Below are 17368 nucleotides of genomic sequence, written 5' to 3'. Positions count from 1 at the left end.
AGTAGAAATGTATTTTAAAAAAGATGTTATAAATGGTACATAGACTTAAGAAATTAGTGTATTTAATGTTTTAGTAACTCTCAGAAATTTACCTTTTGTTTATAACTATTATTAAGTTTAATTTTATAATTAATTATATGTAATTAGAAATCTTAATTCTCTGTAGTTTGTACAATGTAACACATATAAGATGGTTTGGCAAAACAGCAGGCTTCATAGCCTGAGCCACGCCATGTAAAACAAGTAAATAAATAAATAAATAAATAAATAAATAAATAAATAAATAAATAAATAAATAAATAAAGTGCAGATGGTACGGGTGACACCCCTAGGTATGCAATTTAGGCTTAACAGACGCCCGGCTGATGTTCGTCTCCTGTGAATTGGCTCGTGTGCCAGTATGTGGGTTATGCCAGATAGCGTCCAAGACAACCTCTTCATTGCAAGCAAATGTCACGGGATGATCTCGAACGGGCCGTGTCCTTTCTAGGGACGCAGTAGCCTGCAGGCGTCTTTCCACACTCTTCAACATCATGACTGTCGAATGTCGTCTATCTGGATAGCGTTCTTTGTTGTGGAGGTAATTATTGTTTTAATAGGAGGTACAGCTAGCAACCATATAACACTAATCAGAAGAGGAAAATGGAAGGGATCCGATGCCCCAAAAAATGGAAGTATCCGCCAGAGAAAGAAAGAGGCCACGAAGGGCTTGAAAAATGAAAGACTTCCTAGGCCTCGAGTATTTTAAAACCGTCGGGATCCGAAAATACAAAACTTGACCAATGGAGGTCGGATAGGATCAAAGAAAGTGAGGAACATGGCACAAGTGGAAGTAATGAAGTAATGCCAGGACTCAGCTGAGGTCCTGGAAGTCGCCAACCCACGCTCTAAAGTTAGGAGTTGGTAGGCCTTTTAGTCGCATCTTACGATATGTAAGGGGTACTGTGGGTGTTATCCTATCGCCCCCAACCACCGGGGGAGATACGGGCGTTGCACCTGGCATGCATTCCGCCTCGTTTCTCCATAGATGAATAACATATCCACATACTCATCGCTGGAATACAGCACAAGGCAGTGAATTAGCTTTGTGTTGTGTTGTGTTGTATTGTGATTTGTCTCAACGGATGCGAATTTGCGCAGCTACATACCTACCTGCCATCGTATGTCTTTATCGTTCCAATGGGGAACACTTTGCCCTATTTGTGGTCTACGAAGCTTGGAACAAATCTGTCTGTGGAAGCTATCCTGTACGTAATCTTATCATAACCCAGGCAATTGGCGGTAAAAAGCATTACATTTTGTCATTAACTGTCACAATGAGGCAGACCAAAACGTACCGTTTGACGCTTTCGTCGGAGATAAGTGTTTGCGTGAACTGCATTTCTAAACTGTAAACAGCATCCGTGTCCAAAGCTATTTTGGCTACCATCCAGGATTCCGCTTCGAACCGAATAGGGAATTCATGGAATACCACTTGTAGAAGGGCCATGAGTAGGTTTCAAACCTATTTCTTTTCTCATAGTTCTCTAGAGTCTGAGTACGCACTATTGCAATTCGCACACCAGTATTTAAATCCTCCAGGCACTGTCAAGTACTGAATCTAGTCAAACCGAGCGAGAACTGAGTATGCTAATGGTGACATGCAGAATTGAATTTATGTATCCTTACGCAGATAAATATTTTATTTGTATTACAGTTTGAACTTCATTTGGTGAAAGTCGTTAGTGGGACGTAAGACCAATAACGAACTTCATTTAAACAAGATGTGAAGAAATTGTTAATTTTCATACGTAAATGATGAATAGGATACTAACCTAGTTCTCCCTGCATAATGTCAAACCTTGAAGGACCGTCGACGAAGAGTAGTGGATCGTCCACGATTTCCTAGGAATAGAAAAATATCCATAACAATGCCTCGCTGGTGAAAATTAGACTGAATTACAACATTCTCTTTTCAATTTAATCCGCTATTTTAGTTTTATAGTTAATATAAATAGCGTCCTTGATGGTCACAACTTAGTCCATTCCTCTAATCAGCCTCGACCAACCCTGCGAACGTACCTGGAATTAAATCACACATTCTGTATAATTTCCGCCTATATCTTGACTAGAATTCCAATTTCAATTTCAGAATTTCCAATCTCATTGAAATAATTTGAGAAAAGGCTAGGAAAGCAACAGATAGGGAATCTGCCACCTGGGCGACTGCCCTAAATGCAGAAAAGGATTGATTGATTGATTGATTGATTGATTGATTGATTGATTGATTGATTGATTGATTGATTGATTGATTGATTGATTGATTGACTGACTGATTGACTGATTGATTGATTGATTGATTGATTGATTGATTGATTGATTGATTGATTGATTGATTGATTGATTGATTGACAGTGATGTCTGGCGTTCGTAAAGAAACCAATTACGTATAGTAGCTCAAGAAAGGATGTACGCATTGTAGCCAGACTACCTCAAAACAACAAATTTCACTACTGAGCCACCCAGCCGGGAAACCGGGGTGACGGCTTCAGGGAGGTAAAAGGGAGGAAGAGGGGAAGGGGAAAGGCAAAGTAGCCCAGCCCCTGAGCCGCAAGGCCCAGAAAGGCGGGACACGCAAGCCAAATACCCGAGCCAATAGCAGTACAGAAACTTCTATCGGCTCAACCCAGCCTTAGCACACACAAGAGGCAGACTCGGCAGAGCCCACCTCCACAAACAAAACCTGGCACCCGTAAGGGGTCAACTCCCCCTCCCCTTACGGTATACACCAAGGACACGAAGATATTCGAAATGGAGCTCCTCAAAAAGCTAACACATGAACAGAGAAATTATTATTTCTCTCGGCCGAGAATAGACGCGCATGAAGCGATCCGGTTGCACATGTCAAGCTTTGAGAGATATGAAATCGCTATTGAGGTGCTAAAATGGATGAACATTAACTTTGTAAATGTGTTGCCCAAAAGCACCACGAGGCGGTTCGTAGTGAGGATCCCCATTAACGGAAGCAATGCGGACGAAATCCAGCTTGCATTGAAAGCACAGGATATCCTGGCATTCTCCGTGGTGCGGATACGAACAGGAAATAGGCCAGCCAAGGGCAACCTATTCCTAGTTGCCGTGGCGGACACCCCAGGAGCGGACAATATGCGGAAATTGCGGATGCTCGCGAACATGCTGGTGTCGGTCGAGCCGTACCGCCCCCAGCCACTGGCCCCCAATGTGGAGTGTGTCAGAGGCATGGCCATCCAGGGGCGGCGTGCCAACTGGAGCCCAGATGCCGCAGATGCGCCGCCTCCCACTTGTTCCGCGACTGTCCCCCCGGCAGCAACCCCGCGTACTCTAAGTGCGCTAACTGAGGGGGGAAACACGCGGCTAATTTCAAGGACTGTCCCAGCCGCAGCGACTTCGAAGCCGCCCATCAAGGCAAAGGGTGACAAGAGTGGCGACCCTAAAGCCCAACCTGGCCCTTCAGGCATAAGCGCTTCACGCAAGCATAAAACAGGCCCCTCAGGCAAAAAGGACCCTTCAGATCTTTCAGGCCCTTCAGGCACAAAGGGCCAAAAACAAGGCCCTTCAGGCAATCAGCGCCCTTCAGGCGGAGGTCTCTTGAATTTTAAACCTACACGGACGGACGGTAAACACAACCCCGGGGACTCAGCCCAGACAGCCCCCACCACCGTCCAAAGCAAAACCTCCAACCACAATAAAAAGAAGGCCCAGCCCCATGCAAGAAACCAAAGGCAGGTCAAGCCCACGCAAGCACATCCCGAGCTGCCACAGGGCCCGCCCCAGGCTAGCTCCACCCCCCGCAGAGAACCTGCCGCTAGTAAACAGGCATCAGCACCACCGCCACCAACGCCCGCCCCAACACCACACCAGCCACTACCATTCCACCACCCACACCTGAAACTCTAACACAGGTGCAACAGCCAGACGGGAACATGGCAGGAAGGGTGTTCAGAGGAAAGATAGACGAAATTCTGAAAAACGTCTTCCCGAACCTGAACCTAACCTAAATCATAACCAATGGAGTTATGCTAGCCAAACTACTGGCTACGACCATATCAATCCCATGGCTACAGGCCCTGGCGAACGCGATCTCTGAGCTCCTAACCCTGGATGGCTGAACAACCCAACGAAGATAATAATAATAATAATAATAATAATAATAATAATAATAATAACACAATATAGCTTCGAGTTCTAACATGGAACTTCCAGGGCGTCAGGTCAAGAAAATACGAACTCGAAGCCTTCCTAGCCGCGAATACCATACACGAAGCTCTCCTAACAGAAACCTTCCTCCCACCGGGGAAGAAGTTCACCATAAGAGGCTACAAATTACACAGAAGCGACAAGGCTAATAGAGTCGGAGGGGTGGCAGTTCTGGTAAGGAAGGACATTAAATGTATGGAACTAGACTTACTAGAACTGGTCGAGCTGGAGGCATGCGGAATTGCCATGCCAGTGCGAGGAACACTCACCAATGTCATATCGGCACACGCCAGACCTAAAAGCCTTAACACACAAGACATTGAAACAAAACCAAGGCTAAATCGAAACACGATCCTAGGAGGAGACCTAAATTCGAAACACGCCAGCTGGGGCTGCCTCAGACCTAACTCAGAAGGCACAAAGCTGTACAACCACATGCTATCCCAGGAATATCTGGTAACAGCCCTCAGTGAACCCACGTTCCTAGCGCCAAACGTACAGGTCCATGATATACTAGACATAGTCCTACTGCGACATATTCCTCAAAGACACAGCATAAAAGTCATAAACGACCTAGAGTCGAGGCATCAACCAGTGATATTTACACTGGAAGCGAACCCAGAGGAATATGAGAATAACCTTAAGCGCCGACTCAACTATAAAGCAGCCAAATGGGGTAAATTCGAAAGAAAACTCGATTCACTCCTACAAGGGTGGGTAGGAGATAGGGATCTGCGCTCTGATGGCCTTCACTTAAACCGCAGTGGTACGTATAAGTTAGGAAAATTGTTTGGAAGGGTAACAGGGAGGTACATTCAGGAAAACAGGGTGGCCTAGGGAGCGGTGATAAGGGAACAGAGAACTGGAAATCAAGTGGGGATGGCATAAAATTGTTAGTGTGGAACTGTAGAAGTATTGTAAAGAAAGGAATAGAATTAAGAAATTTAATGGATATATATTTACCAGATATTGTAATAGGAGTTGAATCATGGCCGAGAAATGATATAATGAATGCAGAAATTTTCTCACGGCACTGGAGTGTGTATCGTAGAGATAGGATAGGAATGGTGGGAGGGGGAGTATTCATTCTCGTCAAAGAAGAATTTGTAAGCTACGAAAAAGTTAAAGATGAGACACATGAAATTCTAGGTGTAAGGCTCATTTCTAAAGATAATAGGAAACTTGATATATTTGGAGCGTATAGACCGGGAAAGGGTAGCACTGACGTAGATTCGGAATTATTTGATAGGATAGTCGGCTATGTGGGAAACGACATGGAAAGAAATGTGATTGTAGCGGGAGATGTGAATTTGCCAGATGTCAATTGGGAGGGAAATGCGAACGACAGGAAGCATGACCAACAAATGGCAAATAAGTTAATATGGGAAGGACAGCTGATTCAGAAAGTGATGGAACCAACCAGAGGGAAACGTATCCTGGATGTGGTGCTGATAAAACCAGATGAGCTCTATAGGGAAACTGAAGTAATAGATGGTATTAGTGATCATGCAGCTGTTTTTGTCGTAGTCAAAAATAAATGTGATAGAAATGAAGGTATTAAAAGTAGGACTATTAGGCAGTACCATATGGCTGATAAAGCAGGCATGAGGCAGTTTCTAAAAAGTAACTATAATCGGCGGAAAACAGTAAATAAAAATGTAAACAGACTCTGGGATGGGTTTAAAGAAATTGTTGAGGAATGCAAAAACAGGTTTGTAACTTTAAGGGAGGTAAGGAATGGTAAAGACCCACCTTATTATAATAGAGAAATAAAGAGGCTAAGAAGGAGGTGCAGACTGGAAAGAAATAGAGTTAGAAATGGCTGTGGAAGTAAGGAGAAATTGAAGGAACTTACTAAAAAATTGAATCTAGCAAAGAAGGCAGCTAAGGATAACATGATGGCAAGCATAATTGGTAGTCATACAAATTTTAGTGAATAATGGAAGGGTATGTATAGGTATTTTAAGGCAGAAACAGGTTCAAAAAAGGACATTCCAGGAATAATTAATGAACAAGGGGAGTGTGTATGTGAGGATCTTCAAAAGGCAGAAGTATTCAGTCAGCAGTATGTAAAGATTGTTGGTTACAAGGAAAATGTCGAGATAGAGGAGGAGACTAAGGCCAATGAAGTATTAAAATTTACATATGATAACAATGACATTTACAATAAGATACAAAAGTTGAAAACCAGAAAAGCGGCTGGAATTGATCAGATTTCTGGGGATATACTAAAGACAATGGGTTGGGATATAGTACCATATCTGAGGTACTTATTTGATTACTGTTTGGTCGGAGGAGCTATACCAGATGAATGGAGAGTTGCTATTGTAGCCCTGTGTATAAAGGAAAGGGTGATAGACATAAAGCTTAAAAATTACAGGCCAGTAAGTTTGACATGCGTTGTATGTAAGCTTTGGGAAGGCATTCCTTCTGATTATATTAGACATGTTTGTGAAATTAATAACTAGTTCGATTTTAGGAAAGGTTATTCCACTGAAGCTCAACTTGTAGGATTCCAGCAAGATATAGCAGATATCATGGATTCTGGAGGTCAAATGGACTGTATCGCGATTGACCTGTCTAAAGCATTTGATAGGGTGGATCATGGGAGACTACTGGCAAAAATGAGTGCAATTGGACTAGACAAAAAAGTGACTAAATGGGTTGTTATATTTCTAGAAAATAGATCTCAGAGAATTAGAGTAGGTGAAGCTTTTCTGACCCTGTAATAATTAAGAGGAGAATTCCTCAAGGCAGTATTATCGGACCTTTATGTTTTCTTATATATATAAATGATATGAGTAAAGGAGTGGAATCGGAGGTAAGGCTTTTTGCGGATGATGTTATTCTGTATAGAGTAATAAATAATTTCCAAGATTCAGTAGACGAGTAAGTTTGGATGGTGTCTTTAAAAGTAGGAAAGATCACAAATTGAAGATAAAGTTGGAATTCAAGAGGACAAATTGAGGCAAATATTCGTTTATAGGAAGGGGAGTTAGGGATTGGAATAACTTACCAAGGGAGATGTTCAATAAATTTCCAATTTCTTTGCAATCATTTAAGAAAAGGCTAGGAAGACAACAGTAGGAAATATGCCACCTGGGCGACTGCCCTAAATGCAGATCAGGATTGATTGATTGATTGATTGATTGATTGATTGATTGATTGATTGATTGATTGATTGATTGATTGATTGATTGATTGATTGATTGATTGATTGATTGATTGATTGATTGATTGATTGATTGATTGATTGATTGATTGGTATCATTTACGTACTCTTCTACAACCTAAAATTTCGAAACCCATTGGGATGAAGAACAGGCGACCAGTACAAGAAATATGTGTTTTTAATTTTTATATTTTACTTGATCATGTTTTACATAATCGTACATTTAAAACATTAATGACTAATTTCATAGATATATATAAATATACTCAGAATTCAATTACGTCTCTCCGGTGAAATTTTCGTAAAATACTTCTGTTGATTCTGTCAAAGGAGTAATACATTCAATATGGCGGTCTTTGAGGTGACGCTGTGAGTGTGCTCCGTGTTTATCCCGCGCTAACTGCATTTAAAACAGCATATATAGTCCGTAAGTTGTGTGAAAAGTGGTGTTAAGTTGTAACTAGTAACTAGTGTACGTTGGAAGATGCCTTCAGTCAAAGGTGCACACGACAGACTGGATAAATTTGAAGCAGCTATGAACAGGTTCGAGGCACGCCTAGAACTTGTTGATGGCTCCCAAGGCTCCAGCACAACCAACCCTGCTGGTAATTCCCTAGCTTCCTTGAGGCAGGAATTCATGGAATTTAGGTCAGCGATAACCAGTGAACTCAAGTCGCTTAGAGATGAACTAAATGATCTTCAACATAAACTGGAGGAACGTGACGAGCTACTGGATGAGGCAGAGCAGTACAGTAGAAGAAACTGCTTGCTCATACATGGTGTCGCCGAGGAGCCAAATGAAGACATTTACAGAAAAGTGAAGGACGTATTCTCCAAACATCTAGAGTTGGAAGTGCCCATGGAAGGGATCGATAGAATCCACCGAATTGGAAAGTCTCAGAGGACAGCAGCAGAGGTAGGTACTAACAGCGGGTAAGCGGCCGATTATCGTCAAGTTCACTCGCTACTGGGAACGTGAACGCGTGTGGGGTGTTAAGCGCAAGCTCAAAGGCATGAAAATCCTGATCACTGAATCGCTGACAAGAACACGTAAGGCAATTTTAAATTCTGCTCGGGACAGATTAGGCATGAGAAATGTGTGGACACTAGATGGTCGTATTGTAGTTCTGCTTCCAGACGGCACTAAGAAGATTATTACCACGAATGCGGATTTGAAATCTTTAAAGTTTTAGTGGGATAAACGTTAACAACTATGTTTCTTGTAATTATTATTGTTGTTGTTGTTATTATAGTGTTTTTAAGGATGTGTGAATGTGTGTGTAAATGCCTGCAAGCTGTCTCATTCTCCAGGAAGTCGAGGTGAGTTTCCTTCTTCTAAATAGCATGTATTGTTATCTTATAATCTACTTGTTGGAATTCTTAGTATTCAGCTAGACAGTTATTGTGCACCTGGACCTGACCTTGGCAGTGACAGTATCAATAATCCCTCACTCTCGGTCTCTCCCTTCTCAGCAAGTACCGGTACTCTGTTGAAACAAGCATTATCGTCCTCTTCTTACAGTCTACAGTGTTGCCATGTAAATGCTCTTTCTCTTCCGGCGCACTACGACGAAATTCAAGCAATACTAACGGAAAATAATTTACATATACTTTGCATCTCTGAAACCTGGCTGACTCCTAGTATCCCTTCCTCCATGTTTGATATCGATCGATATGATCTAATACGCTTCGATCGGTCGGATGGAAGGCGTGGTGGCGGGACAGCGATTTACTGTAGAAACGATCTACAGAGCCGAGTGACATGTACTTCTTCCCAGGGTGTACGAAAACGGCCGGAATTCATGTTCGTTGAAGCAAATATCAACAGACAGAAAGTGATGTTTTCTGTCATATACAACCCGCCTGGTGTAACTGAAATGACCGAATTCGAAACGTCTTTACTAGACTTCCAGGCTATTTATGAACACATAATCATTATGGGTGACTTTAACCGTAACCTACTTAATACGACTCATGACAGTAAACGATTAGTAGATTTGTTTACAACTTGTAACATGACTATTCTCCCACTACAACCCACGAACCACGTGTATGCAACAAACCGTTTATCACACACACTCATAGATCTCATTATAACGAACAACCCAGGTAAAGTAATAACCCATGGACAAATCACTGAACCATCCATTTCGACCCACGACCTTATATATTTATCCTATTCCCTCAAAGTGCCTAATTACAAACCCAAGTACATAACTGTCAGAAATACGAAGGACTTAAACTTGGATTACTTGAAATATGACGCTTATCAACTACCGTGGGACGATATACGGAGTCTAAATGATACTGACGCTAAAGTTAACTTGTTTAATAAGATGGTAAAGAACTTATATGACAGACATGTCCCCAAACGTCGAATAAAGGTTTCTCGCCCTTCTTGTCCATGGCTAGATGATGAAACCAAGAGAATGATGGCCCACCGTGACTCTTTATTTCGACATTATAAGCATACCCTAGATGACGCAGACTTCGAATCTTACCGGATCTTAAGAAATCGCTCAAAGCAATTAATCAGAAATAAAAAATGTGCATATTTCCGGAATTTAGCTAACAACATAAATTCTAATCGTGCATGGGACCATCTTAGAGCTCTGGGAATAGGAAAACATCAACAGAGACAGACAACTCCTGACATTCCACTTGACGAACTGAACGATTACTTTAGTAGAATAAATATTCAACCTACCCCAATTAACTGCACCGTCTCACCGCCCTCCCCTACAGCCAATCCACCATTCACATTTCACAGTGTCACAGAAAATCAGGTTAAAAGGCTTTGTACTCGATTAAATCAAAGGCCACAGGTGTAGACGATATTCCTATTGCTTTTATACATAACATTATGGGTGCTGTCCTGCCTATACTGACGCACATACTGAACGTTTGTTTACTAGACGGAACTTTCCCAACTGTCTGGAAAACAGCCAATATTATACCGGTACCTAAGAGTTTAGACCCACAATCACCCTCTGACTATCGTCCGGTATCCATACTCCCTGCGCTTTCTAAAGCCTTCGAACGTTTAGTATACGAGCAGGTTCTGGAGTACCTAAATAAAAATGCTCTTTTGGACCCTTTGCAGTCTGGATTTAAGAAGGGGTACAGTATCGCGACAGCACTTTTGAAGGTTACTGAAGACATTAGAAATGCTATGGACAACGACTGCTTACTATACTTATCCTTCTTGACTTCAGTAGCGCCTTTGACACTATAGACATTCAGACTATGATAAAGAAAATGGAACTACTAAATTTTGACCTGGCTGCGCTTAAGTTTTTTAGTTCTTATTTGAGTAACCGTCAGCAGCGTGTAACAGTAAACGACAAGGTCTCTAAATGGAAAATGAAACTTAGTGGTGCCCCACAGGGCAGTATTCTAGGGCCCTTACTTTTCTGTATTTATATCAATGACATATCATCGGTGACAGGAAATAACACACACCACCTCTATGCTGACGATCTTCAGATTTATCGACACTGCAAGTCTTCAGACTTAGATGAAACAATACAAGATATTAACAATGACCTCCGACGACTCAGTATATATGCACAACGAAATTATCTTATACTAAACTCCACAAAATCTCAGGCAATCATAATAGGAACACGAAAATTACTGAACTGCTCAAACAATATTGCAATCCCGCCTATCCTACTGAATGGTAACCTTATTCCCTACAATAAAACAGTTAAAAATCTCGGCGTAATTATGAATGAAACACTTGATTGGTCTGATCACACGAAAATCATCTGTAAAAAGATTTTTGGAGCGCTACACCCTCTTAAACGGCAAAGGGATGTATTTCCATTTGAGCTTAAGGCCAAACTAATACAGACACTGGTCCTCCCTATTCTTGATTATTGTGACGTTGTTCTAGTTGATATAACAAGAGAAGAAACACTTAAACTTCAACGAGCACTGAATTCCTGCCTGCGATTTATTTACAATATTGGGTACCGTACGATGTTCACATTACTCCATACTATAAGGCTCTCTCATGGCTGAAGCCTGATAAACGTCAGCAGCTACACATTTTAACGATGGTATTTAGACTACTAGCGGAAAGTCAGCCACTGTATATTTCTTCTAAATTCACCTTTCTATCATCATTTCACAACTTAAATACACGTTCCAGATCCACTCTTTCTATTCCAGTGCACCGCACAAATAAAATTAATAGAGCGTTTGTAGTGACCGGCGCCAGATTATGGAATTCCCTGCCAGCTCAGGTCAGAGAAACTAGCTCTTTACAAAGGTTTAAGGTCACCTGCCGAGACTACCTGCTGAGGACAGCTAACTGAATCGTTGAAGTATGAATGTGTGCGCGCCTGAGGATAAGTCATTATTAAGAGTTCTTACTTCTAATTAGTTTTATTATTAACTTAGTAATGTATTTAAATTTGCTCTCAATTCTATTAATTTTTTGTTTGGTTTTAACTATTTTAAATATCTCATAACTTTATGTATGGTTTTGATTAGTATGTGGTTAAGTGGAAGAGAGGGGCTCGAGCCCTAACTTCGCCACTGAAAAAAGGCATTCATAAATAAATAAATAAATAAATAAATAAATAAAATAAATAAAGGTCCACGGAATCCAAATTGGTGAACCGTTTGTGTAATTTGTATAAAATTCTGTGTAATTCACTTCCTCAGAGTTTGGAGCGAATGAATTGCTTGAGTTAAACTGAGATAATTGGGTTGGAATGTCACTAGCAGAATTGGGTAGTTCAGTCTGGCCAAACATTTGGGTTACCTCCACTTTTTTCGAGATGAACATTGTTTGAATGTCTCCGCAAAGCTCAAAAAGGGTAATCAGTACGATCGAAGTCCTCCTTTTTCGTCTCCTTTTCGCTAGTGTCAACATCGGTGCAAACTTCCTTATGCTTAATTTTTTTCAGAGGTAGTAGCATTTGGGAAATATTTGTCTCATCCTCATCACTGTCCACGGGAACTTCCGCAGGAGCGGAGAGAGAGAGGGTAACTATATCACAGTTTCATTGACGGCTGCTGTAATATGGAATCTTCTGAGGTGGAAATAGTACTCTACCATTACGCTATCTCTAAAGTGGAAATTTATGGAGATCGGAGTAAATGCGATTGCCGGCGTCGACATTAAACAGAATAAATGAGCGTACAATGTCACAGAAGTCCAGACTGACATAATAGAAGAATACATAAAATCGCGGTAGCCGTGTAAAAGACAAAGAAATGGGATCTTAATTAATATATTTATTGCAGCCAAATAGCCATACAGAAAGAGAGACAATACATTTATATACACTGTACTCGCGCGCTTGCGCCTTGGATTGCATATTCTTTAATTGTTTTTGTTCTTTTGATGCAGAGTTCTACGTGGTAACGTTCACACATGTATCCACATAGTTTGCTTTTACATGTCTCTGTAGGTTCATGGTATGAGGGTTGGTACAAATTAGATGGTGGAAACCATGTACTGCCAGTCTTGTGAATACGTGCCTCTCGCTCTACGTCCCAGGAAGCAAACACAGACACACTATATACACATGGAAGAATGGATGACACACTTTAGCAATATACTTAACAAGGAAGGAATAACAAACATCCCAGAAAATTATCAAAGTACCAATACACTAGCGCCAACACCATGGACTCCGCTGACAACAAATGAAGTCCAAAACATCATCTCAAGCACAAAGAAAAACAAAGCTGCAGGACCAGACAACATATACAGTGAGTATATAAAAGACACTGCTCATATCCTACTGCCTACATGGACAAACTTACACAACAAATGCATTGAGACGGCCTCAATACAATTATTCGACAATTCAACTATTAAAGTACTCTATAAAGGAAATGGTGACCCATATGACACAAACACATACAGAGGCATCGCTCTGGAGATCATACCGTTCAAGATATTCACAAAAACAATCGTGGCGAGAGTTACAGAAGAAATAGATGAATATCTACCAGAAAATCAATTCGGATTCAGGAAAGGAAGATCAGCTATGAACGCCATACAATTACTATTCAATAACATGTGGGAAGTCCTTGAAAAAAGAGAAAAGTTTTTACGTAGTGTTTATAGACTTCACAAAAGCATTCGACCTTAAATAAGAATCTCTGACAATATATCTCTCTCAGAACCGATACTTCAAACGAACGGGGTATTACAGGGTGACCCAATTAGCCCGTTACTTTTCATCCTGGCAGCAGAAGAAATAATGAGAATAACCCATAAGGAAGACGTAGTATTGTACGCCTACGCCGATGATATAGTGATCGGATCAAGAGACATCACGAAACTACAAAAAGTGATAAAAGATATGGAGGAATGGTGCTACGAACATAAGTTTGAAATTAATACATCAAAAACAAAAATGATGGTATTTAGACAAAGAGAAAAGATCCCAGCAATGGCAGAAATCTTCATAAAGAGGCAGAAAGTAGCCATAGTAAACGACTTCAAGTACCTTGGCATTACTCTGCAAACAAGTGTCAAATGCTTTACAAAACATGTAACAGAGAAAGCAATACAGGCGGTACGGGCGATGCACAAAATCAACTACATCAGATCACTCAGCCTAAAGACGGCGATGGCACTATTTAGATCAAAAATCATGCCTATACTAACGTATGGGATAGAAAACATATGGCCGTACCTCACAGAAAACAACATATCCCCTCTAGAAAGAGTAAAAGCTCTATACATAAGAAATGGGATCTGGATTATTGAAACAAGACAACACTAGAGAAAAATGAACGACTTCTTGATCGGCAACTCCAATATACAGACGTACTTGAGCCAAGAGGATAAAATATTATCATAAAACGTCGCAAGCGAAAAGCAAAATTGATCTAGGAGGATATCAGTAATAGTAGTTTGTCAAGTTAACGATATTCGCTGAAAAATAAGAAGAGAGAACGCGTAATTTCACGTAAATTGCAAATAAAGATTGGGAGAAGACTAGAGTGTTGCACGCATATACAGTCAATCTGCTCGGAGGAGAGAAAGAACAGAACTACGCATTAACATTAAAATAGCCCATAAAAAGAAATCTAAGCTACATCAATTTCATAAAATTGCGGAAATATTTGAGTAAATAATTGTTTTAAAACTTAGCCCGAAGCAAGTAAATTATACAGGGGCTAACATTTAATCAAATGGAAGGTTGTTAAAGTAAACGTCATCACCATGTAACGTCTGACACAAATTGTATTCTATCATTGCATGAACGAGCTTGACGCCATGGAAGAGTTCTAAGAAGATGAGGGAACGGACTGTCCAGGACTAGCCGATCCAGCCCAAGATGATCAATCGAGATCAAAGATGACGGCAGCAGAATCAGCTACTAGCCGCGAGATTTGCTGGCAGTAGTTGAGTATACCAGACCATCCCAAAAGGCGGAGGAATCGAGATAATTTTCTTGTTATTTTAAAAAGTTTGCGTAGTTCGATAGAAAATAATCCTATAGGTTACCTGCAAGTGAAATATAATCGTTGTGCCCGATGTAATATTCGAAATTAACTTCCTTAATGTAGCAAGCTCTCGTGAATAACTTATGTGCCAATCGATTTATACTGAAGTAGTAAGTGAGGAAGTGTATCTGTCGTCGAGTGTAAGAAGTGGAATGTGTTAGGTAATAATTAATACAAGATAGGATCATAATTGTCAGTGATTGGATAGCAATGTTGCTGTCTTCGAGAAAATGTATACCACCGTAATTGCAGCGTACTCAATCCTAAATAAGACCTAGGATGAATGATTATAAGAAACCAAACCAAACCAAACCAAACCACACAGCACTACAGCCCCTGAAGGGCCTTGGCCTACCAAGTGAACCCTGCTCAGCCCGAAGGCCTGCAGCTTACGAGGTGTTGTGTGGTCAGCACGACGAATCCTCTCGGCCGTTATTCTTGGCCTTCGAGACCAGGGATTAATGATTATAGTGACCTGATAATCTATTTATTTATTTATTTCTGACTTACATTTGTGGCGAAGTTAGGGCTCACGGCCCTCTCTTAAACTGAACCACTATAAATAATAAAATTTAAAATTGTAAACATAAATGTAAGACATAGAAATTCTAAAAAAGGAATAATACTACGAACAGATAATTCTAAGTTAGGCCTACATATCAGTGCGGCAATTAGTATGACAATAATAATAATAATAATAATAATAATAATAATAATAATAATAATAATAATAATAATAATATATTCCTTATATTGTTGTATATATAAGAACTTAGGTCAAAGTATTCAAATAATGCAGATCAACATAGAAGGGCTAAGCAGATCAAAGTGTCAGTTCTTATCAAGACTATCTGTGGAAAACAATATTGATGTAATTGCTTTGCAGGAAACTCACGTAGCAAATGAAGACCAATTGCGTACCAGAGGTAAAATACCAGGTTATGAACTTCTAGGTGCAACATTCCATCATGCATATGGAAGTGCAACATATGTACGAAATAAAGTAGAGAATGCTTCCCTGATCTCCACAAGCACAAGAGATGATGTCCATTCCATTGTAATCAAGATAGGAGATGTTACAGTCATTAATATCTATAAACCTCCTGCTACCACACGGCCAGCACATGTCATTCAACCATACCCTCACCCAGCTTCTATCTAGGTGATTTTAACAGTCACCATGAGCAATGGGGATATTCTGTGACTGATTCCAACAGGGAAGCTTTGACTTCGTGGGCTGAAGAGCACAATTTATATCTTCTTTATGACTACAAAGATCGGCGTACTTTCAGATCAGCTGCTTGGAGGAGAGAGTATAATCCTTATTTATGCTATGTGTCTACCGACTACAACACTATACCTCTACCAACCATGCGAATAGTTCTCCCTGATTTTCCCCATAGCCAACATCGACCAGTTGTAGTGGAAATTAAAGTTCCAATAGTATCCTCAATTCCTCATCCACGCTGGAACTTTCAGAGAGCAAATTGGACTGGCTATGCTGAACACCTTGATAAGTGCCTAGGATGGATTCCACCTTAAAAGACAACTTCGAGAGATTTATTGGTGCTATAAAAAGCACAGCAAAGAAGTTTATACCTAGAGGCTACCGAAAGGAATATATCCCTGGTTGGAATGAAAACAGTGATGTTCTCTACCAAGAGTTCCTTATAACTGGTGACCCGTGCATAGCAGATGAATTACTCCACAATCTGGATGCTGCCCGCAGGCAGAAATTGACAGAAACAGTTGAAAGCCTTGACTTCAAACGCTCAAGTCGAAAAGCATGGTCCATTCTAAGAAAACTAGGAGGAGGCTGTCGGGTAGATCGAATTAGTTCTTCAGTAACTCCTGATATGGTTGCAGCACAGATTGTGAACAATTCACAAGCTCCAGAAGATCGGGATCATACTACATGGATAAAACGTGAACTGAAAACATTGAGGGCAACCAGTCCAGAAGAGAGTACTTATTCCAAGCCATTCTCTCCAGAAGATATATCAAATGACAAGGTATGAAGTGGGACAAAGCCCCTGGTTTTGATGGCGTTCACCCAGAATTTCTGTTACACTGTGGAAAATATGCTAGAATATGGCTTGCTAAATATGCTCTGACATCCTGCAGAGAGGCTCTATCCCTCGGCTTATGAAACGGACAAAGATCATTTCTATCCTAAAACCAGGAAAATCTAAAGATCAACCCAAAAGTTACCGTCCAATTGCTCTTCTGAGCATATTATACAAACTTCTAGAAAGGCTAATCTATAACAGAATTAGTTCAGTCATTTTTCAGAATTTGCCTGTTGAGCAAGCAGGGTTCCAACCAAACCGTAGCTGTACAGATCAGGTTTTGTCACTAACAACATTTATTGAGGCAGGCTTTCAAAAACAACTGAAAACCTCTGTGGCATTTATTGATTTGACTGCAGCTTATGATACTGTGTGGAAACAAGGACTTATCTGCAAACTACTACGTGTTTTACCATGTAAGAAGTTTGCA

General features: G+C 40.6%; 1 protein-coding gene across 1 annotated transcript in view; it reads right to left on the bottom strand.

Moving 5' to 3' along the window:
- Positions 1-17368, bottom strand: part of LOC136877477 (calpain-B) — a 287052-nt gene that overhangs the window by 231586 nt on the left and 38098 nt on the right. Inside the window, exon 3 of the mRNA XM_067151555.2 lies at positions 1815-1884. Within this exon, the coding sequence (XP_067007656.2) occupies positions 1815-1884 (70 nt within the window). The remainder of the gene's footprint in view (positions 1-1814; positions 1885-17368) is intronic.

This window comes from Anabrus simplex, chromosome 7 (assembly GCF_040414725.1).
Source record: "Anabrus simplex isolate iqAnaSimp1 chromosome 7, ASM4041472v1, whole genome shotgun sequence".
In the NCBI taxonomy this organism is placed as follows: domain Eukaryota; kingdom Metazoa; phylum Arthropoda; class Insecta; order Orthoptera; family Tettigoniidae; genus Anabrus; species Anabrus simplex.
The sequence above is the reverse complement of the archived record's forward strand: the minus strand, read 5'-3'. Positions and strand labels throughout refer to the sequence as shown.